At 34.0% G+C, this 23,507-nt stretch overlaps 2 protein-coding genes across 2 annotated transcripts; one reads left to right on the top strand and one right to left on the bottom strand.

The window, feature by feature from the left end:
- Positions 1–2,836: 2,836 nt before the first annotated feature.
- LOC141815791 (BRCT domain-containing protein At4g02110) lies at positions 2,837–18,039 on the top strand. The gene is made up of 11 exons (XM_074703674.1): positions 2,837–2,938; positions 3,032–3,121; positions 3,207–3,311; positions 3,523–3,624; positions 11,326–11,410; positions 13,102–13,168; positions 13,284–13,328; positions 14,219–15,188; positions 15,432–16,645; positions 16,910–17,126; positions 17,314–18,039. The coding sequence occupies exons 1-11, from the start codon at positions 2,837–2,839 to the stop codon at positions 17,887–17,889; spliced, it is 3,573 nt and encodes a 1,190-aa protein (XP_074559775.1). The 3' UTR covers positions 17,890–18,039.
- Positions 18,040–20,370: 2,331 nt separating this feature from the next.
- Positions 20,371–22,246, bottom strand: LOC141815787 (uncharacterized). Its single transcript, XM_074703671.1, has 7 exons — positions 22,107–22,246; positions 21,961–22,022; positions 21,582–21,638; positions 21,345–21,392; positions 20,908–20,964; positions 20,739–20,801; positions 20,371–20,637 (listed from the first exon to the last, which is right to left on the bottom strand). Exons 2-7 carry the CDS (start codon positions 22,003–22,005, stop codon positions 20,632–20,634), a joined length of 276 nt encoding a protein of 91 aa, XP_074559772.1. The 5' UTR covers positions 22,006–22,022; positions 22,107–22,246; the 3' UTR covers positions 20,371–20,631.
- Positions 22,247–23,507: the final 1,261 nt, after the last annotated feature.

The raw sequence follows: 23,507 nt of genomic DNA, 5'->3' as shown, positions 1-23,507 counted from the left end.
CACATAAAATCTTTTGGTCTATTTTATTAGATCTCATCTTCCCATCTTAATCAAGAATCATTTGTCCTACATCATGGAATTTTAATTTGTCATAAATTTTAAGATGACACTATAATGTAGAAGTTCCATAATATTTACCCCCACATTTATATTGTTGTTTGCACCCATTACATTCAGCTTGATTCATACTATCAATCCCTGTGATTTTCTTAAAATACACCCAAATATCAGAAGTTTCTCTAGACTTTAGGTGACCCCTTATCCTGCTTAGCACTTTCCAATTCATCAACATCTAAACTAATAATTTATTTTTGAGAAGTAGAACCCATTTCAAAATCAATTTGTAATAAAAAAATAAAAAATCAATCAAACACAAAAAAATATCAATAGCAAAATAACAAAAACTTATTTTTTGTGTTACCCCTTTAGATCTCAACAAAAAAAAAAAAAATCAAAACTTGACTCTTCAAAAGCTATGTCTTCTCAAAGATATGTTGAGCAACAAAAGAGAGAATTAGATGATGAAATATTATTGCAGAATAAATGTTAAAACATTCTATATTTTTAGATTGAGAGCATAGTAAATTTTAATTGACATTTAAAAACAAACAATCTAATTTGCATAGTTTATAGTTTATACGAATACAAATTCCTATAAAAAAATTTAGATTTCACAGTTCACACAATTACACTTAAAATACCAACAGTTTCAAGCATCAAATTAATTAGTTAAACGCTACAAGAAAACAAAATTTGCTCGCCATTGGAGAAAAGATTAGTGCTAATTGCTAGGGATTCCAAGCTTGATAATCAAGTAAACATTGAAACAAAGGAAACTAGGGTTTATGTGTGCACGGGGAGAGAAAGAAACAACAAGTATGGTAGTTTGTGTCTTGCCATGCTCGGCTGCATAGTCATGTAGGACATGGGCAAAAGACAAGGGGCAAAAGGCCATGCGAACCACAAAAATAGAAAAAGAAGGAAAATAGAATGAAATTAGTAAAACAAGTACAAAATCTCACCTCAAATTGGAGATCAAGAGTTGCAGGGCTGGTGGGATTCGTTCTTGGAGATTAAGGGGGATTGCCGGAGTGAGGGGAATGAGATTCATGCTTGGAGATCAGAGACAGGGACTGCTGTTCTCTCAATTTTTGAGATTCACGAGGAGGCGCGGAGGCAAGCGACGATGAACGGCAGAATGGGATAGGGATGCAAAAAGAAATATAGGTCAAAAAGTAAAAGTTTTTCGCTTATGTTTATTTCCGTCATTGGATCTGGGTTTAGGATTTGACTTATAAGTTGTAGCCTGTAAGTTGTAACTTATTAATTATTTTAAATTTTTTATTAATTTTTTTTAGGCTCGCGGGTCAATTTAAGCTTGCCATGGGTACTTGATCCGCTTGAACCCACGATCCACTTGGGTAGATCCGTTTAGACCCGTCAGATGATGGGTTGATAAATTTTTAATCTAACCCGCTTAAATTATTTGATAGAGTAAATTAATTCGATAGACTTAATCCAAATTAACGACTATACCTTCCACTGTCCAACGTAACTATCTCATAACTTGAACTTAAATTGACGAAGCAAAAAAAAAATCAAAATCAATTAAATAAATTTAATAATTATTTAATTAAATAAATAAATTTAAATACATATATATTATGAATGATATACATTAATAAAATTTTTATCAATATAATAAATAAATAAATTTATATTATTAAATTTATAATCAATTGAATAAATATAAAATTATAAAAAACTTAAATAATTAAAATTCAAATCAAACTCAAATTTATAAAAAAAATTAAATATTTATTTTAATAACTTAATTTATTTAAAATTTGATTCCACTCAATATAATTATCACCACTCAATATAATTATCTTATGGAATAAATTTAAACAACATAAACTCAACTAATCCTAACCAAGTCAACGTCATTTTAGGTTAGAATTGTCAAACAAATCAATTATAATAGGAGGACTGATCAATCCATTAGAAATCCATCATATGACAGGTGAATCAACCCATCAATTTAAAGGGTTAAAACATTTTCAACCTAACCCAATTTAAGATGGGTTGCAAGATTAAACAGATCAACCCACGAACTTATTAAAAAAATTTTAAAAAATTTTAAATTTAGATTACAATTTAAATTGATCAAGTTAAAATTTTAAAATTTAAATTGCGATTTAGACAAGTCAAGCTCATTAATCCATTAAATTTTCTACTTTAATTTTAAAATTTAAAAAATAAAATAATTTTTCTCAATCTGCGGGTCAATTCAAGTTCGCCACGGACTGACCCACACAGATTACGAACTTAGATGGATCCATCTATCTAAATTCATCTTAAAATAAATTAATAAAATTTTAATTTAATTTATTTAAATTATTTAACAAGATGAATTAATCAATGGATCTAATTTAAATTAATTATTATAATTTTAGACCTAAAATTCGATCGGTCCGGAAACATCAATTGACCCAACTAGCACAGATCAGCACGTGAGACGGCGCAAGTGTCCATTTAATTTTGCAACGCGCCTCTTTTCTCCCGCCTCGCCCCGCCCTCTTGATTCCTCCCAAAGTAAACAACGCGACTCAAATCTCAAGTGTATCATCCTCCAGGAATCGCAGGCAAACAACGAAACCCCATAAGGCCCGCCTCTTCTTTCAGATTTCTCCTCCTTCCGCCACAAGGAACTGCCCGATCCCTTCATCTTCTCGTACCATCCGCGCCTTGTTCGATCCCTCCTATCGCAAGCACCGCATCCTCCAGCCCTATCCACCTTTTTCTCCACTCCTCGCACGAGGGCTAGGGCTTCCAAATGCACCAATCGCGCGGAGCTACCAGTTCGAGCAGCCCGGACAAGACCTTCTCCGGCGTTCGTTTCGTCCTCTTTGGGTTTGATTCGGTATCCGAAGCTCAGGTCCATCCCTTCTCGACTATTATTTTTTCCCACTCGGGTCGCACGAATTTGGCTATTTGATCCCTGTTTGCTCTTTTCCTTGATCTGTTGCAGTGTCGCTCTGAACTTGTGCGAAGAGGAGGAATAGATGCGGGTCACTATGATCAGAGCTGCACGCACGTGATTGTTTGTCGTCGCGTTTTTGTAAGTCTTGTAGTTCTACTGATATGAGTTGTATTGTTGGATTGAAAAATAAAGAGGTTGAACGCTGAAGGAATATTGCGTGCAGGATGACCCTGTATGCGTTACTGCTCGGAGGGATGGGAAAATACTGGTGAATGAGTTGTGGGTTGATGACAGTTTGGAACATGGAATTATAGGCGATGCTAACAGGGTCAGTTCTGAGCTTTTTTGCTGAGTTTTATGAACTTGAATTTATTGCCCTCTTGTTAGCGTCGATATGTGTCGTTTCAAAAAATTTAAAGCGAAATGACAGAGAAAGCTATAAGTTATTTGAGAATTAAACACTTGTTTGATTTCCATTATGCTCTATCATGAGTATTCTTCTGAGCAGTCCTTAGTTAAGATTGTGGCATTTTCTGCAGATAATATACAGGCCTGTAAAGGATCTGAGTGGAATACCAGGAAGTAAATATTTGCACATTTGTTTAACAGGATATCAAAAACAAGAACGAGAAGATATCATGGTAAAAGTTTTGGCTTTCCCATCCATTTGGTGCATCTTTAAAAGAAATCTCTCTCTCTTTTTTAATGTTATGGATGCATTATGGATAATGGCTCATGTTGTGATGTAAAAACATGACACTTTTGCCAGGTAGTTGTCATGGGAAAGACATCATGCTTATTGTTAGCTAAAATGTTCTAAAATTGTTTTATATTAAATTTGTTTATTTAGTTTTAAATTGATGACCTTGAACTGCTCTTCTGATTATTGAGTACCATAAATAACATGACTTTCAAAGTGAATATCACTGAAAAATATATGTACAAAAATTTAAATAAATATGTTTTCTTACACTTCAGATACTCTACATCTTAATGATTCGATATGAGACCTGATTCATTCAAGCTTTCTGCTAACAAATACATTTCCTTTCATCTAGCTCAAGCTGAAATGGTATCTTGATTTAATATCTCATCAGTAGCAAAGATTAATTTGATTGGCTTTTAGAATATTGCAAGAGATTAACATTTTCTTCTTGTATAACCTATGGGGACTATTAATAATTGTCTAGGTTTAATACATTTACTACATTTATATATAATTGTGTATATTATTTGCTATTTCTTCAATACAACACATCTCAAGGTGCACTTATTCATGCATCATCTAGGAATTAATTATTTTTAGATGTTTGATTACTCACAGTAGGCTTCAAGCTTTTTTGTTAGCCATACTTGAGTTAGTGTGATGGAGACAAGTGGTAGGCTCCTTTTAAAGTCTATAAGGGCAGAAATGAAGATTCTAAAGACCAATTTTCAATTGACATACTTAGGAAAGTGATAAGCCTATTTTATAAATTTTGTAAAGTCTAATAGTTTGAACATTTGAAAGTCAAAGTTTGCCATAAAGTCCATCAATTTCAACGTTTGACGGTTAAAGTTTGGGAAACTGAAGCTTCAAATTAAAAAAGTTTTTATTTTAGTTAAGAGTTCAGCTAAGTATATTTATGAGTCTTATAATTTTTATGTTAAAGAGTGTATCTATTAGTATAGATATGTTTTATTGTATGCTGGAATATAAAATAGAAAGTGAGTTTTTAAGAGTTTTTTTTTTTGGATTGTGTTATCTAATTTCCTTATGATGTGATGCCTAGGATTTTTTTAGTATGATGCTTAAGTTTCTACTATCTTCCTATAGTTCTTTACCACTTAATTTTAGATTCCTACTTCACATACTCTCAAACAATCAAGCTCTCCTCTTGTGTTGCATCATATCTTATGCCTGGTGCACGAAGCTCCCGCCATGCGGGGTCCGGGGAAATGATCCATTGTACGCAGCCTTACCTTGCCTTTGGCAAGAGGCTGTTTCCAGGATTTGAACCCGTGACCTCTAGGTCACATGGCAGCAACCTTACCGTTGCGCCAAGGCTCCCCTTCTTGCATCATATCTTATATCAAAGCTAAACTAATGTCTATTAGATTCAGGAGTTTTAGAGGAAAGTTGATTGATAGTCAATAAGATGAGATACTCAGTTGCATGATGGAACAACTTATTGGCTTGCAAATTCATCTTAATGGTGTTGATGCCTTGATCTCTGTCTAAAAGTGATCAAGTTTAAGGGAGTAAGGAGAAATATTTCAAGCAAACAACAACTTGATTCAAAAAGGGTTTTCAACACTTCAACAACAACAACCTTTTTCTAAGTGGTTTAGAAGATTTCTTATGATGCAGAACAATTATCAAGATGTTATTGTGATATCACAAAGAATGTTTGAATTGAGGTATCAAATTTCAAAAGGAAAGTGGATCTCACTTTATTTACTAATTGGCTTGCAATAATAAAAGAATGTTTTGATTGGTATGACATAACATATGATTAGAGAGTAAGGTTTGCTTGAATGAAACTCTTAGGTTTAGCAAAAATATGGTGGATTGGTGTTGAAGCAAACATAAGGAGAATGGGACAACCATCAATCCACTTATGGCAAGAGATGAAGGCTAAATTATGAGGGAAGTATATTATGATAATCTATGTGATCAATTTATTAGTTTAAAGCAGAACAACTTGTCTCTAGTTGAATATATGCAAATGAAAGATAAGACAAATTGTTGAAGATTCCTGACAAACTTTGGCAAGGTATAAGGCTAGAATGAGGCTTGAAATCAAAAGAGCATTGTTAAGACAATCACTTTACATTTTAGAACAAGCTTTTCAAGTCACATTTGATATGGAATACTTGCAACAGTTGGATTGATGAACAAAAGGATCCATGAAATCAACTAGCAAACGAGAGAAGAATTTGTCAACTCATTTATTTAGTAGAGTAACTATAAACCACCTTTAAAACAACCTAAATTTAAAAACAAGGCAACAAATGTTGCAAGTGTCAATAGCCAAGCCACATGACTTACAATTGTGTTAAAATGAATATGCACGTGTGGAGCATGAACATGATGCAAAAAAAAACATGAAAATGAAAATTCTTTTGATTATGGAATTTATATGAAGATGATTTAGAAGAAGATGTAGACATTTCTTTGATAATTGTCATTAGGGCTACGTTTGGTAGGACGTAATGTAATCAAGTTTGTAATGTAATGTAATGTAATCAAGATTACATTACTATGTTTGGTTGAAGAAATGCATGTAATCTTTGATTACAAGGATGATTACATTACAGTGTTTGGTGTCCATTATTTTCAGTAAGGAACATAATTTTTATTATTATACAATACCAATAATACCCTTCCATTATTTTCAGTAAGGAATATAATTTTTATTATTATAAAATATCAATAATACCAATAATTTTATTATTAAAATTATTCAATATTTAGATAGTTTGATATTCAAAAATTATTAAAAAAATTATATTTATTTAATTGTTCAAATCTCATACTGATATTTTTTATCAGTATTTTTATTTAATATTTTTTATTCAAATATTTTACTTATAAAATCAAATATTATACTTTTTCTTCACAAGCACATTACCTTGATCAGAACAATAGATCACGTCAGCCCTACTGTAACAAAGACGCAACCAATTGCTATAATTTATGAACCTAGTATATGATTTCTGACCAACTGATTTAAAGAGACATCTTGCTTAATGAAATCAAAATGAGAAAGTCGCAGAGCATGTACAGAAGGAAGAAAAGTCGAAGACTACATCGTGCGCCGGCGTCGAGAAAATCCCAGTAGACGGCGATGGAGGCGGCAATGGCGAAAGGAGAGGATTACCTCGAAGGGATCTTGTGACTGCCGGCGGAGTCCGGAGCCCTGACCTTTTATTAGGGTTTTAGGGTTGTGCCGCAGTCGCCGAAATCTAAGACAGGTCGTGTGAGCGGTGAAGAGAAGGGTTGTGCCGTCGCGCGAGAGGTGAAGAGGAGGGTTGTGTCATGGCATTCCGGCGAAATCTGAGATAGGTCGCGCGATTTGTGTCCCGGCGTCGCGGCGTGTGGGATGCTTGGAGAGAAATCGTGCGGAATGAGGCGGTGAGGAGCAGAAGGGTAGATTTGGTAGGATAAAAATAGAAGTTGTAATGTAATCAGATTACCTATTATTTCCTTTGTAATTGAGATTACAAAGGAGGGTTTTTTTTTTGTAATATGATTACATTACATTACATCTTTAAAATATTACTAAACAAAATAAATTATCTTGTAATGTAATCCTCATTACATTACAAGCTTGATTACCCCTTACCAAACATGCCCTAGGTGTATTCTTACTACTCTAAAGTCATTTTGAAGATTGAATGTGAACATCTATTTTTAAGATGTTGATTTGTTGTGGGAATCAAGCACACAAGTTTTCATTAATGGAGGGAGTTGCATGAACATTGTTTCAACATTTATGGTGGAGTGCTTCAAGCTTCCTAAGCAACCACATCAACAACCTTACAAGGCTGGATGGATAGATAATACCTCTATCTTGGTAACACAATGTTGTCTTGTTTCTCTTGTGAAAATTATGATGACTATTTGGTGTGACATTATCCCTATGAAAGTAGCTCATATTTCTTGCAACATCTTGGTTGTATGATCGAGATGTGCTTCATTGTGGCAAGAAGAATACATATACTTGCATGTTCATTAATAAGAAAGTGTTATGGAAGCCAATGTGGTCTGCTAAAATGAATAAATACAAGTAAAAGAAGGGAAACATTGTTGCTAGCAATACAAATTCTCTTTCACATTTTGACTAAGAAAATTTTCCAATGAGAGTGAAAAAATAGTTCCTTCCTAAATATATGCTCTTATAATCAAAGAAGCCAAGGAAGTAACTACTACCAAAGTTTCCTTAGTTCTCCCATAAATCACTATGTCATTGAATTTTTCTAATGTCGCTCCAGAAGAATAATCTATTAACCTTCCATTGATGCATAAAATTTAACATACTACTAAATTTATACTAGGTTCACAATTTTACAATCTACCAACCTATCGAATGAATCCAAGTGTAAGAACTGCTATCCAAGAGTTTAATGCGTGAAAGTCTAAGCCCATGTGTTGTCCCTACATTGTTGATGCCAAAAGAAGATGGTAGTTGGTGCATATGTATTGTCATATGATCAATAAGATCACCATCAAATATTGATTTTGAATTCCCTATCTTGATGATATGTTGGATATGTTGCTAGAATTTTTAGTATCATCAAGTATGCATAATGCTTGGAGATGAATGGAAGACAACTTTTAAAACTAAAGACGGCCTTTATGAATGGCTTGTGATGTTTCTATGCCCTTTCCAATGTTCCTAGTACATTTATAAGTTTTATGAATTTAGAACTATAACAATTTATTAGAAAATTTCTTGTTGTTTATTTTGATGATATCTTAATTTATAGCAAGAGTAGAAAATGTCATCTTATTTATTTACAACAAGTTATGAGAAACTCTTTTCAGAAAGAAGCTCTATATAAATTAAAAGAAATGCTCTTTCATGACTTCATTTGTGGTATTCTTGAGTTTTGTAGTCGTCCAAAGAATTAGAGGCATACATAGACAAGGTAAAAGCTATCCAAGGATGATCGATGCTTAGGACATTGCAAGAAGTTAGAAGCTTTCATGGCCTAACAACATTTTACTGGTGATTTATCAAAAAAATTAGCACTATATGCCCCTTATAACTGATAGTATGAAGAAATAACTAATTGTATGAAGAAAGATTGTTGTGCTTGAACCAACACAGCTTCACAAGCTTTTTAAGAAGTAAGGAAATGATTTGTTGAAGCATCATTTCTTCGACAAGTAGATTTATCAAGGTTTTTGAAGTGGCATGTGATGTATCTAATGTTGGAATTGGAGATTGTATTAAGTCAAGAAGGACATCCTATTGCTTTTTTTAGCGAAAAGCTGAATGAGACAAAACAATGGTATTCCACAAATAACAAAGAATTTATGTAGTAGTTCAATCTTTGACCTATTGGTGAGTTCTATATGCTGATCACTGAACTTTTTAATACATCAATTCTTAAAGTAATCGACATGGGAAATGAGTCTCCTTCCAAGAATATACCTTCAAAACAAGGCAGCTGTTGCACTCAATGGAATGGTATATATTTTTTCTTTTATAGCTGTATAAGTGGTGGGATTTGAACTACTATCTTTTGGGCAATGATTTTAGTAATATATTTGTTGGCTTGCTTGTGGGACAACATAGGGAAATTCTTGTATTTTTCACTGCATAATAATTATCTCTTAAAGGGAACTGCACTTTGTTTGTCAAATGCATCTCTTCGTGAGCAAGTGATATGGGAGTTATATGTTGGAGGGGTAATGTGTCATTTTGGAAGGGATAAAACTATTACAATAGTCGAAGACCACTTTTTATTGGCTTAGCCTCAAAAAAGATATGGTTAAGATTGTTTCTTGATGTCACAAATGTCAGTTATCTAAAGGAAGAAAGAAAAATATAGGTTTGTATATGCCACACAAACCATGGTAGGATATTAGTATAAATTTCATGCTCGATTTACTTAGAACCATTAGATGACATGGCTCAATATTTGTGGTAGTGGATAGCTTTTCAAAAATTGTAAATGTTGTTCATATTGCTAAGTGCTTCTTCAAGGAAGTTGATTGTCTTCATGGTTTGCCATTTGTTTCTGACCAAAATCTAAAGTTCACAAGCTATTTTTTGTGAACCTTATTGAAAATGATAATATGAAATTGAACTTTTCTTTTTGGACTCTTAAACAAAATGGATAGATAGAGGTTGTCAACAAAAGTTTAAAGTTTGGATGATTTTCTTTGTTGCTTGGTTGGAGAGCATTATATCACATGGGATCAAACTCTTCCTATGGTTGAATTTGCACATAATAATTCTGTGAATAGGTCCACTAGACACAGTACATTTGAAATTATTACACATATTCTTCCTAAAAGGCCAATTGATTTTGTTTCTTTACCATTGGAGGCGAGACAAAGTGCTAGAGCTGATGCTTTTAGCAAGCACATTCAAGATGCACATCATGATGCTAGGCGAAAGATTGCTATGAGCAATAAAAATGTAAGACACATGCTGATCTGGAAAGAAATTTTGCACAATTTGAAGAAGGTGACATGGCTATGGTTCGTATAAAATTAGAACAATATCCAAAAATGGTTTATAGGAAACTTTGTTCAAGGAATGCTACGCCCTATAAAACACTAAAGAAAAAGAACTCTTATGCGTATGCCGTTGATTTACTAGTAGACATGGGTATTAACATCTTCAACATTAAGGATCTCACCTTATATTCTAAACATGAAGATATTATGACATATAATAAATTTAATGCTCGCTTGCCATTAGTTCAAACATTTAAAAAAGAAATTGAATATGTAATCGATTATTAGATTGTGTTAGAAAAGGAAGGTGGTTATCAAAAGTATATAATCAAATAGAAGACATGACCCTTTTTTGAATGCACATGGAAAGGCATGTGGTTATCAGAAGTATATTGTCAAATGGAAGACACGACCCCTTTTTGATACACATGGATTATTGATGATGAATTCTAATAACTGAATCAAGATCCTTATGAAAGATTTCATACTTTTAACTTGCTAGGGGCTAGTTTGTCTCAATTTGGAGGGATGATGAAGACAAGTGGCAGTCTCCTCTTATAGTCTATAAGAGCAGAAATAAAAATTCTAAAGCTCAGTTTTTAATTTGGCATATTTTAGAAAATGATGAGTCTATTTTGGAAAATGATGCAAAGCTAAAGTTTCAAAGTTTGAAAATCGAAGAGTCAACTGTAATTCCAACAATTCCAATGTTTGACAACCAAAGTTTGGAAAATTGAAGCTTCAATTAAAAGAGTTTTTAATTTAGTCAAGAGTTCAATCAAAGTAAATTTATGAGTCCTTTATGTTTTCTATGTTAAAAGCCCATCAACCTATACATTTGTTTTGATGTACTGCTGGAATAGACAATAGAAAGTGAGTTTTAAAGAAATTTTCCAAATTGTGTGATGCAATCTCCCTATGGTATGATACGAAGGATTTCTTAGATGTGATGCCTAAGTTTCTACTACCTTCTACACTTTGCCACCTAGTTTTAGATTCCTACTCCATGTACCCTCGAACAATCACGTTTTCCTCTTGTGCTGCATCACAGTTATTCATGGGAAAGGATTTAATATTGTTAAGTCTTTTCCTCACACCATGACATCTATTTATTGGTAGATATTACTGATCAACATGATTCCTCCTGTTTCCCTCTATATTGTAGAAAATGGCATCTTTAATGGGGGCAAAATTCTCCAAGTCGCTAATAGCAAATCAAGTTACACATCTTATTTGCTATAAATTTGAAGGTTAGTATCACTTGTCTTAAGCATTCTACATACAAAATTCTTAATGATTTTGTGTTACATTTGCATATAGTTGCATTTATTTGTTATTTTGTGACCATAATCACTTATAATCCTTGATTGATCAGAGTTGTATGTTACAAATGGGTGTCTTTCTTGATTTTGCATGCTGATATATTGTATATTTAATGATCTATCCAGAAAGGATATTGTTGATTGGGCTGTATCTTAAATGTGCCAAATTCCTCAATACATGATTGTATATACAAATGAACACCACATGAAACATTAGGTTGCGTTTGGTTTGTTAATTGCTAAATTTTTTGTTTTCTGTTCTCAATTTTGGAAAATTAGTTTTCCAAAAAGGCAAAATGTTTTTTAGAAAGTGAAACAAAAAATGAAAATTATGATTATTTCATTGAATTTTTCCTATGATTTCAAATTAATTTTTTAACTTTGACTAAATTATTAAATGTGTATTTTGTATTTATTATAATTTTATTCAATTTTCTATATGCATAGAGTGGATGACACTTATTTGAAGAGAATAAAAATTACCAAGAGAAAATTAACTAAAATAATTATACATATTATAATAGTACAATTGGAATTGCTGTTGAAAGATTGGAAACTAGAAGATAGAAATTAGTATATGCTTCAATTTCCATGTTGCTATAAACTGAATGCAATGTTGTCTCTTACATTTATTCATTTGTGAATGCTAGAACAACACATTGATTTCAAGATATGGTGAGTCGTGTATGTTGTTGTCCTTGCCAATAATCACCTTGTTGTTGCCATACTGCTGAAATAGATTATCCCTGTAATTTTTTAATTGAAGACAATAATGAAATGCACAATAGACAACATGTACAAAACGTTGATAGTAGATAATTTAAAATCTAAGTCAGTATTGGATAACAATTACTGGACATAAAATTTGTCATTATTGAAGAATAATAATTTTTCATAGCGCTTGACATTGTCAAGAAATATAATCTTAGAAAGGTAGGTGAAAAAAAATGAATATGAAATTGTAGAGAAAATTCTCATAATTTTCATTTCCCATTCCAATTTCTTGAGAACAGTTTTTGTCATTTTTGAGAAAACTATTTTCTAGATATTGAGAACAAAAACAAATAATTGGGAAATTTTCATGACCTAAATGCAACCTTGATGTAGGAGGGTCCGAAGATTTTTATTATTATTTTTGATCATTTTTATTTTTAGTAATTTTTAGGGGTTTTGACATTTAGAGTAGTTTTGAAATTTTTATTTTTTATATTTGAGGATTTTAAGTCCGTTTAGGATTTTTAGGATTTTGAGTCTGTTAAGATTTTTTGTCCTATTAAGATTTCTTTCCTTTCTTTACAAGTTAGGGTTTTAGGTTTATATAAGTATTTTGTTAGTTGATATTTAAGAAAAAGAAATTTTGGTTTAATAATATTCTTCGGTAGTACTGTTTATTTTCTTATCTTTTGTCATTCTTTCGAATCAATATGTTTTAGATGATTGATTTTCAATATTTGCAGTCGATCAGCTAAATTAGGATAATTGTACCCGATGTCAAACCTTAATCTGCAGCAAATTTAGATATTTTATTTTGTGTTTTTAGATTAAAAAGAAATATTTCCTTTTGTTTAATTATGATGCTTTATCCAAATATATGATTTATTTGCTTTAATGGCTTTTAGGTGAAAAATATGAGCTTGCTAAGAAAGTGAAGATCAAACTCGTCAATCATCAATGGCTAGAGGATTGGTAAAGTTGACTAATTTTTCCTTTGTTTCCATGGAATTGTGGTTTACCATATTAACTACTAGCCACAGGAAAAGGAAAACAAAAGCTGACTGTTATTTTATGCATTCTGTTCCAGCTTAAGATCATGGGAAATTTTGCCAATTGATAGTTATACAAAGAGGTCAGGCCAATCCTTCTAATTTTTTCCCCCAATGTTTGTTTATTGTATTGGTATGTGTTTGAATAATTCTAGTTGTTTTAGACAGATTTGCTTAAGCTTATGTTGCTATCTGAAAACTACAAACCTACTCCATAATGTATTCATATGTAGTATTCTTAATCCCTGATGATTCGTTAGGATGTTTAATCCTCTCAAGAGCATCCTCATCTCTCTTTCTAATTATTTTCTTGCATATCAATGAGAACCAAACATCATAATAGTTGGCTCAGATGATCTATGTAATGACTAGAATGAATAACAATTACAATAGAAGCAGAATATTCTCATTTTTTTTCATATTGATATGTTGGTTTGCCTGTGATTTCTTTCAACTTTTGCCTTTTGGCTATTAGTTTCCCCTTCTATGTACATTTATTTTCCTTGTTTCGTCCCACTTATTTATGTGGTTTTAGTTTGAACAATGAGCTGTCTAAAGTTATCATTTTTTAATCACTTGGGATCATTCATGTCAATTGGTTCATTCCTGAACAACTTCTAGCCATAATGCAGGGAATTAAAACAAGATCAATTTATATCAGTTGATACCATGAACTATTTATGCAAGTTTATTTAATTTTTTGATTCAAGTTATTCTGAATTATGCTCAAAATTAATTGCTCAAAAGCTTTTAGCTAGGTCTTAACCCCAAAACAGCCCTCCTAGATTGTGCCAAAAGGGAACATTTTGAATTGATTATATTTGTAGGTATCTTCTGACTCTTCAAAACTATATTTTTAAGTTTCAACATTTATTTTTGCTTCTTAGTCCTGATCGATGCCATTTTATTTTACTTTGTTTTGAAAAGTTCTATGTCATTGAGAAAGATTATTTTAACTTTGTATCTCAAACAGTGGTTGGGAATTAGAGATTTTGGAATCTGAGGCAAAGGATTCAGATGAAGAGACTGGTGTTAGCAAGAATTCATTGGGGCAAAATAATGTAAAATATTCTAATTTTGGAGGTACAATGCCTACTGGAGGTTCTGATTTGTCCAGTCAGTTTACGGGACAGATTCCAAATGGTAATGCTGCAACTGTCAATTCGGCTTTTGCCGGAAATCCTGTCACGAATAGTGCATCAATCATGACATCATTCAAGAACAACAATTCTCGAAAATCTATGTCAGGTTGTAACAGTGATTGCAAAAAAATTCATCAGAATGCAGGAGAGGTTTCTCAAACTAGGAGATCTCGTGTTAGAAAAGATTCTATGATTGACATTGAACTATTTGACCAAACTGTTTCTGATTTTAAGGAGGTTGGTTCATTGCCCACTGAAACAGTTTCAACATCAAGTGCAGCAGATATGAAATCAAGCGCCCTCAATCTTTCAAAGAAGCCTTCTGAAAATCCCACTTCTCCTGTAAAATCGCCTGTGAATATCTCTACACCCTCAAGAAATTTGTCTTTGGAAAAGATTTTGAATGGTGATTCTGATATAATGCCATCAGAGCGGAATAGTGCAAGTGATGAACCAACCAGTCTTCAAGGTTTAACCACTCAAGTTACAGCAAATAATATTGCTAGTGCTTTGCCTCTAAAAAGGAAATCAATGTCTTTGCCAAGAGGGGGCTCAAAGTCTCCCAAATCAGAATGTCATAGCTTCCCCATACATTCTTCCTCCTGTGATCCATCTCCAAACACTAAATTGACAGCTATAGAAACACTTGTTACAGCTCCGGCAGAGAAGGATCATCTGACTTTGGATACAAACCACACTCTGGAAGGTACTATGGATTCAAATGGATCGATTAAAAAAGCTCCAGCCTCAAAGTTCAAGTCACTATACTGTCAGAAAAAGTCACTATCACCTGGGAAATTTGTAATAGCTAAAAATTCAAGCACTGTGCATTCAGTTTCAAAGTCTCCCATGTCAGAATGTCATAGCTTCCCCATACATTCTTCCTCCTGTAATCCATTTCCAAACACTAAATTGACAGCTATAGAAACACCTGTTACACCTCTGGCAGAGAAGGATCATCTGCCTTTGGATACAAACCACACTCTGGAAGGTATTATGGATTCAAATGGATCTATTGAAAAAGCTCCAACCTCAAAGTTCAAGTTACTATCACGTGGGAAACTTGTAATAGATAAAAATTCAAGCACTGTGCATTCAGTTTCAAATATAAATAACCATGGTGTTTCTAACCCAAAGCAGGCCTTATCTGACCAGGCATACAGAACAGAAGAATTGTCCAAAACCACACCTATTACTGATATATCTGTCTCTTCGTCAGCTAGAATGGCACTTCTAGATTTGTCTTCAAATGATGGGCCAATGCAAGTGGAGAACAAACAAGAGCTAATGAATTACATAGGGAACCAGTTTGGTTCAGTGGTCGCCTGTAAGCATTCTGATGAAACATTTTGCAACGAGGAATGTCCTGAAGCATATCTGGGTGGTACAGGAGAACCTGAACTTGTCACCACAACTTCAAACGATGCAGCTGCTAATATTGGTATTCAAAATCTAGTGGGGAAGAATAATGCACATGCTGATGGGTCTGAGGAAAACCAGGCTTCCCCATCTCCTGATGACAGATCTTTGGTAAATGAAATTCCCTCAAGTACTGTAAATGCTGATGGACCTGAGGGAAACAATGCCAAAGTTCCATCTGGTTCCCACAGAAGAAAGGTTGTTGCTAAGAGGAGTGTCAGTAGCAGATATAAGCTTAATGAAATGAACAGCAGGAAGGAGAATAATGTTCTGGATTCTGATAAAGTTGTCACGAATACCAAAGTTGTGCCTGATAAAAATGACACGGCTAAGGCACCAAATGATAGCCACATTAGCAGAAACTTGAAGAGCTGGGTTGTTGAACCACCCTATGATAATGAGGTTATAAAGGAAAGAACAGAAGCCACAGGTTTTCCTACACCCTCAAGTATCAAAAAGGATGTAACCATGCATTCAAAGCAAACAATTGTTGATGCGGAAAAGGAGAACATGCCTGACGAAGTTGGTACCTTCAGTTCTAATTCTTCTAATTTTCATAGCAGTAAGCCAGTTAATGAACATGACCAAGAAATAGTTAAGACTCCAGACAAGAGCTACAAGATGGAAACACCCAGCATTACAAAGATTAACTTGGATCCTGCATGGTTCATTTTAAGTGGTCATCGTGTTCAGAGAAGAGAATTTCGGGTAATGATAAAAAGACTTAGGGGGAGGATTTGCAGGGATTCTCATCATTGGTCTTATCAAGCTACACACTTCGTAACTCCAGATCCATTACGCAGGACAGAAAAGTTCTTTGCAGCAGCTTCTGCTGGAAGGTATGTATGCAACTCATGTGTGCTTCGTGGCTCGGTGATTTAGATTCTGCTATCCAATTGATAGCCATTCATTATGTTTAGATGACTCCGAAGATCAAACTGTTTATCATACTTATTTTTTTTTCTGGATAACTGTATAGCATTTTGGCTTTAACCAATGATTTACTTGGCTGTGTTTTTCGTTTGTGTAATAAAGTAAATGTTTCACACATTCCACTTGATAGTTAACTCTCAATCTTTTCCCTCTTGATTTCTTAAACTCAGGTGGATTCTGAAGGCAGATTATTTGACTGCTAGTGCTGAGGCTGGAAAATTCTTGGATGAAGAACCCTTTGAGTACTACAAGAAAGGTCTTACAGAAGATGGTGCAATCAGCTTAGAAGCACCGAGGAAATGGCGACTCTTAAAGGAACGTACAGGGCACGGTGCCCTCTATGGGATGCGAATTTTAATATATGGAGAATGTATTGCACCGAGCCTGGTAGGAAATTTTATCTACTTCTAGTTGTTATATAATTATATTTAAGTTTCATTTTTTTGTTAAAATAGACAATCACTTTTTGGTTTTTTCATCCCAAATTTTCAGCTGGATTATTGTGCGATACTGTCTTAACATTAACATATGAGCAAAATTATTCATTTGTGTTTTTTTTACTCTACTGAATCAGGATACACTGAAGCGCGTGATAAAAGCTGGAGACGGCACCCTTCTAGCAACCTCTCCACCATATACTCGTTTCCTTAATTCTGGCGTCGACTTTGCCATTGTCAGCCCAAGTATGCCACGAGTCGACTTGTGGGTGCAGGAGTGCTTGAGGCACGAGATCCCATGTGTAGCGGCTGATTACTTGGTAGAATACATTTGTAAGCCGGGGTATTCACTCGACAGGCATGTGCTCTATAAAACACATGTATGGGCTGAGAAGTCGCTTGCAAATTTGTTGAGCCGTTCCGAAGAGATCAGTGAAGATTTTATATCATCTTCAGTAGAAAGAATTGATGATCTCAGATGTGCTGTTTGTGGTTTGTCCGATAGGGGTGAGGTTATGCTAATTTGTGGCGATGAAGCTGGCACCGTTGGATGCGGGATTGGTACCCATATTGACTGTTGTGATCCCCCACTTGAATCTGTTCCTCAGGATGACTGGTTCTGCTCCAAATGCGGCAGCTGGTCCAATAAGGTCAGCCTTAAGAATAAAAAAGCTACGCAGAAAAGAAAGAAACTTTCCTCTAGAAGTAAGTGATTCTCCTACACTTATAGCTAGTACTGCTTCTATAATGTTACATTGGATACTAGTGTTTTTTTGCTACTCGTTCTTGGTCTTTGCAATTCCACCCTCGTCGGTGGGATTGCTGGTGGAGACTTATTGGATGTAGAACGATCTTTATGCATTGACTGTATTAACTGTTTGTTTATATAAGTAGAATGACCAAAAGGCAGCTGCTCTGTAATCCACAGAAACCAATTGTTCCGTTTGGCGAAAGAACTAATAGTGTTTAAATTTTAGAATCGTCTTTGTTCATTTTGTTAATTTTGAAGCCAAAGAAGATTGACGATTTTGCAATGACTAGTTCTACTAGATTTTCAAGTGGTATGGATATGATTGTGTGGGAGGAGGGAGGTATTCTATTTTTCTGTTTTTATTTTGTTATTTTTTAAAATTTGTTGTTTATTTTATATTTTCCAATTTTATTTTCTAAAAAATAAGAAGTCATTTTTTAAGAAAATAAAAAATAATATTTTATTATTTTCTATGGAGAATGAGAATTGCAATTAACAAATAGAAAATATGAAAATGTGATGAAAATGTAAAAATATGGCGAGAGGAGTGCTGTAAGACCAACAAAGGTGAGAATTAATGCTGTCTATTTTGATCCCCTTTCTTATCGAACGTTTCCATCTCCCTTTCTTCGTAATTGGTCTGTTGCTTGATTTGTCGCCATCTTGAATTGAAGCACCAAATATTGTAAAGACCATTGGGAAACTGTCGAGCCTCAACAATAGCACGACCTTGGGGCAGTCTGTTGGCAATGGCGTCAACGTCGAGGAGGTGTTCCAAGAGGGGAGGATCCTGGAGGTGTCTAACCTTCGCGTCTATACCTTCGTCTAGCTTCGAAGCTCCACTAGGAACTTCAAGCCCGAGTTCGTTCTCGGAGAGGGTGGATTCGGGAAGGTGTACACGGGCTGGGTGGAGGAGAAGACTCTCAATCCTTCAAAGAGCGGCGTGGGCACGATGGTGGCCGTGAAGAAGCTCAACCCTGAGAGCATGTAGGTGTAGGGGCTGGAGGAGTGGCAAGTCTGAGATACTCTCTCTTTCTCCCCTTGTTCAATATCTGCTATTCCTTCTTTTGCTTCTTTATATTTGTGATATATAACTCCTCGTGAATTATTGAAACTTCAACTTTTATTGCAATTTGTAATGGAAATTTGAATGAAAGTAATGCCCAATTTGTAGATTGTTTCAAACAAGTATACTTTTTTGTTGGATATTGTAGCTTCCAAATTAAATTATGTCATTTGGTTTAATTGTCTTGGGAGTTCTTGTTAATGAATTATTGCTAAATGTATTTGCAGTCAGAAGTGAACTTCCTAGGGAGCCTTTCGCATCCAAACCTTGTCAATCTCTTGGGATACTACTGGGAAGACAAGGAGTTGCTCCTTGTCCATGAGTACATGTCATCGAGCATAACACACGATATCGATTTCAAAAGACAGGGAATACGGTTTATGTGGCGTATTTATCTTTTTATTAAAAAAACTATTTTATTTATAATTTTTCATATTAATAAATTAAATATATTTTTTAATTATCTTTTCTAAAAAAATAGAAAACATTATGCCATTTTTTATTCATTATTTTGATGGACTACAATATGGTATGGTGCTTGCTGCCATTAACTAAGTCATGGCTCAAGACAAAGATGATCAAATTAGAGACATTAACAAGCGTTGGAGGGTCAAGGCAAAAGGAGGATGGATCTAGGAAAGGAGGTGTATTGAGTTGAAAGGCATGGACTAAGTAAAAAAAAAAAAATTACAAAAAAAAACCACTTTTATAATGAAAACTATCTCCTTTAATGTTGTTTACTTGAAAAAAATATATGAAAAATTCCTTTTATCGATGTCATTATACTATTTTATCTTTATATACTCTCCTTATTTATTGAACGCTGTGATCTGGAAATCAATTCATGATAAAGATTAAATTATAAAAAAAACACAAACCTATTAAATATAATCAAACATAATCTAAACATCTAAAAATAGTTAATTACACTCGAACTGAAATATATATAATAAAAAAACAAACCAAAAATTAAATTAAATTAAATTAAACCAAACTAATATGATTTGTGAAATAAATTTAAAACTTACAAGTAATTAACTAGCACAAACTAAGAAAAACATCCCTTAATTAATTTTAAAAATGATTAATGAATAACTAACTAAAAATGTACAGAAGCTCAAATTAAACTTAATGTTTAAATAAACCATTGCCTAAGAATAATTATTCCTTTCCACTCAAGTAAATATAACCTTAAACTATTGATGGAGGCAAGATAACACTTAATTATACAATCATACTGCAGACAATAAGATAATCCAACTCGCTTAAGTCATTCGGCAAGAAAGCACAAAACAAGATAATCACTACACTTTGGTGCTTGTAATTATAACCCACTTAAGTTAATGGCCAAATAACCACCTCATTAAACCAAATGCAAAAGGTACCAAATCAATCTATCACCCACTCAAGTCAGACCCTTATCATTAACAGGGAAGTGCAATCATTCATGAAACAAACAAGTCCTTGATTCATATGATCAAACATGTGCAGAACATTTCTGACCAGTTCCATCTGTTTGAATATCTTTATTTTTCATTTTTGGTAAAAAAAAATAATTATATTTTGTTTGTCTTTGGTGGAAGAGGAGTTTCAAGTTTCAACCAGCATGTCATGGGCTTCCTTCAATCCCATTAGCACTTAGTTCTGCAAGGGATAGAATTACAAATCCTTAATTTCGACTGAAAATTCAATCAAGTTCATGGCTTTGATCAGCATTAAGGGCCAAATTAGGAAAGGAAGCTTACTGCATCCTCCGCACCGATTGTGCATGTCGGCCTTCGAGGTGGTAGATGATGAGGAGGAGTGCGCTGCAGCGAGTTATAAAGAAATCAAACCGAGAAATGAAAGAATAAGAACGTTGAGATCCTTATGTGGTGATTCTTTGTTGCGAGCATGAGATGAATTGTACTGTACCTTCAACTTGGGCTTCAGAGATTCAGTGGCAGTTGCTGACTTTGGACTTGTCGCTTGCTGCGGAAAGGGATAAATTGCAGTCAATGCATTTCGCAAAATCTCCAAAGGCGACAAATCTAACCTTATTGAATCAAAAGAGGAAGTGCATTTCGCAAAGCAAATTTAGACTCAGCCCCCTCTTTTTCACAATGCTAAATGCACTTTAGAATTCAAAAAATACACCTGCTATGGTACTCACTTAAGACAGATTCAGCTGGTGACAAGTTAAATATCCATTCCTATAGCAAATACAAATATGAAAGCATGTGAATACAAATAGATTGTCAGTTAATGCCTTTAGAATTTTCTTGTTTCGGCGAAAAAAAGTATTGATGAATCCATTTCTCTAGCCATATTCTTTTAGAATCTAATTTTAAGCATGGTTTGGAGGTCAATACCTTGCCAAGGACCCAATCAGCAGAATCAAAGTAAGCTCTTTCATGATCCTGCAACCAACCAAAATTTAATAAAACAAATGCATTTAGATCACCTTTTGGTCTCTCTAGGTCAAATTTCCATTATTTTCTTGTATCATTTTGTTGGAATTTTCTTCAATAAGATTCCCTTCAATTTTTATGTCAATTCTAGCACTACCACTATAAGTATTGGATGAACTTAGAAGTTAAACAACTTACCTTCGAGATTAGTGGTTTCTTGGGTGCAATTCCTCCATAATTTTTCCCTGAGCGTATCTGAAATAAAGTAGGAGAAAGAAGAGCAAAGATTAGCGACAAATTTACACATCGAAAGCTTTAGTTTAAAAGAAAAATGTCTAGTAGTCTTCAAATAAAGTTCTTTGGTTTTACAGAGGCAGAGGATGCTATTATAATACCATCAAACCTTGTTTAGGGTAAATCGAGTGTATATACCTTAATCACATCAACACTCCGTTTGTAGATTTCAAACAAACAAAAATATTGATCCAAAATCGATCGACAGAAACCAAAGGTTAGCAATCCCAAAATCACCACATCACCAAGAACCAAAGAAGGGGAAAAAGATTTAAACCCTTACCTCTTCACCTTGAGGAGCTATACTTCCTTGATTGCAGCCGGCCATCTCCTATCCTCCTCCCTCTGCAAAAACAAAAAAGTGCGGTGCCTTAGACTTTGGATAACTAAACAAAAGAGAGAAGGAGAAGGGTAGCAAGACAAGAAGACCTTGTGACGAGAAGAGAAAGAGGAGGAGACGAGATGTGGAGGAAGCAGAGGGAGGGCAGAATAGCATCTTATAGCACGGCAAGGGGGAAGGGGAACAAAAAAGGAAAGAAGGCGAGATGAATGGGGCATCTCATTAAGAGGGCGGTAAGCAAGGTATGAGGGATAGAGAAAGCAGAGCCGTCACCCCTCGACTTGGATCGCAAGCTGCCAAATTTGCTTCTACCCTCCTCCTCCTTTCCTAATCTCAAAGTTCGGAACTGAATCGGTTAGTCAACCCTAGATCTTACTGCCCAGCCGACACGACGCCGCCCGCAGTCAAATCTATCCGTCCAAGATCCTCCCTCTTTTGTGGCTTCGGTCGTATTTAGCCATCAATTCCCGTTGACCATGGTCCCTTCTTCCTGTGGCGGCCACGGGCAGCCATGCTTCTCTGGGCTTGTTCTTTGACCAAATCCCGGAAGGAATTAATTGCCCGCGACTTCCGAGTTCAGGAATGCGTTCAATGCGGCCAAATCTATATTTTTTTAATAATTTAATTTCATTTAATTAATTTTAAAGATAAATAGTTTTTAAAATTGATTTATCAGATAAATTTAAAATATAACTTATATATATCATTGTATTATAGTGTGAAAATAAAATTGCTTAAACTGTTCTTGGAATCTATCACTCCTATGGTTGCACACGGTCGATTCCATGATCATCTATGAGGAAGTAAATCAGAAAGTTATAGTTGGTCACGATATTGTTTAAACTTTGTTGAGATTCTTCTTTTTCTTCTATAATTTTGTTTCATTGTAACCAACTTAGTTATATTTCAAGGGTAAAATTACTTAAATTGATGCCCATGGATAGAATTTTTATTTGAAAGATTTATGAACCAAAGGCGGTTTTTGATAAACTTTCCTCTTTTAGCTTGGTGAAAGCTTCAAGTCCCGTCAGATTCAGAGTGGATTTAGTCAATAATGTGGAAGATACAGACGCGATCTTCGGTTTGCTAGTAGATTTTCCAAGCAAGATATAGATTATGTGCATGCAATGCATCTCACTGGCTACGTTCCTATGATTTAGAGTTTAGGGTTTCATATAACATAGTAGATCGATCCATCAATTTAATGGATTAAAAAATTTTCAATATAACCCAATCCAAAACAAATTATGGATTAAATAGGTTGACCACGGATATCTTAAATAATTAAAAAAAATTAAAAATTTTAAATTTCAATTTCAATTTAAATCAATTAAGTTAAAATTTTTAAATTTAAATTGTGATTTAGAAGTATCAACCTCATTAATTCATTAAAAAAAATTTATTTTAATTTTAAAGAAAAAAAATAAATTTTCTTAATCTACTAATCAATTCAAATCCGTCACGAATCGATTCATACGGATAGCGGAGTT

The sequence above is a fragment of the Curcuma longa genome, unplaced genomic scaffold (assembly GCF_044706935.1).
Source record: "Curcuma longa cultivar G26 ecotype Majalengka, Jawa Barat unplaced genomic scaffold, ITB_CL_G26_1.1 contig_10294, whole genome shotgun sequence".
In the NCBI taxonomy this organism is placed as follows: Eukaryota; Viridiplantae; Streptophyta; class Magnoliopsida; order Zingiberales; family Zingiberaceae; genus Curcuma; species Curcuma longa.
This window is presented reverse-complemented; position numbering and strand designations above follow the sequence as displayed.

Coding starts and splice junctions, on each gene's coding strand:
- LOC141815791 (XM_074703674.1), top strand. CDS start 2,837: ATGCACCAATCGCGCGGAGCTACCAGTTCGAGCAGCCCGGACAAGACC. Junction 3,122..3,206: donor TTGTTTGTCGTCGCGTTTTT/GTAAGTCTTGTA, acceptor TATTGCGTGCAG/GATGACCCTGTATGCGTTAC. Junction 3,625..11,325: donor AAGAACGAGAAGATATCATG/GTAAAAGTTTTG, acceptor TCTATATTGTAG/AAAATGGCATCTTTAATGGG.
- LOC141815787 (XM_074703671.1), bottom strand. CDS start 22,005: ATGGCCGGCTGCAATCAAGGAAGTATAGCTCCTCAAGGTGAAGAG. Junction 21,393..21,581: donor AGAAACCACTAATCTCGAAG/GTAAGTTGTTTA, acceptor GGTTGGTTGCAG/GATCATGAAAGAGCTTACTT. Junction 20,802..20,907: donor CTCTGAAGCCCAAGTTGAAG/GTACAGTACAAT, acceptor AACTCGCTGCAG/CGCACTCCTCCTCATCATCT.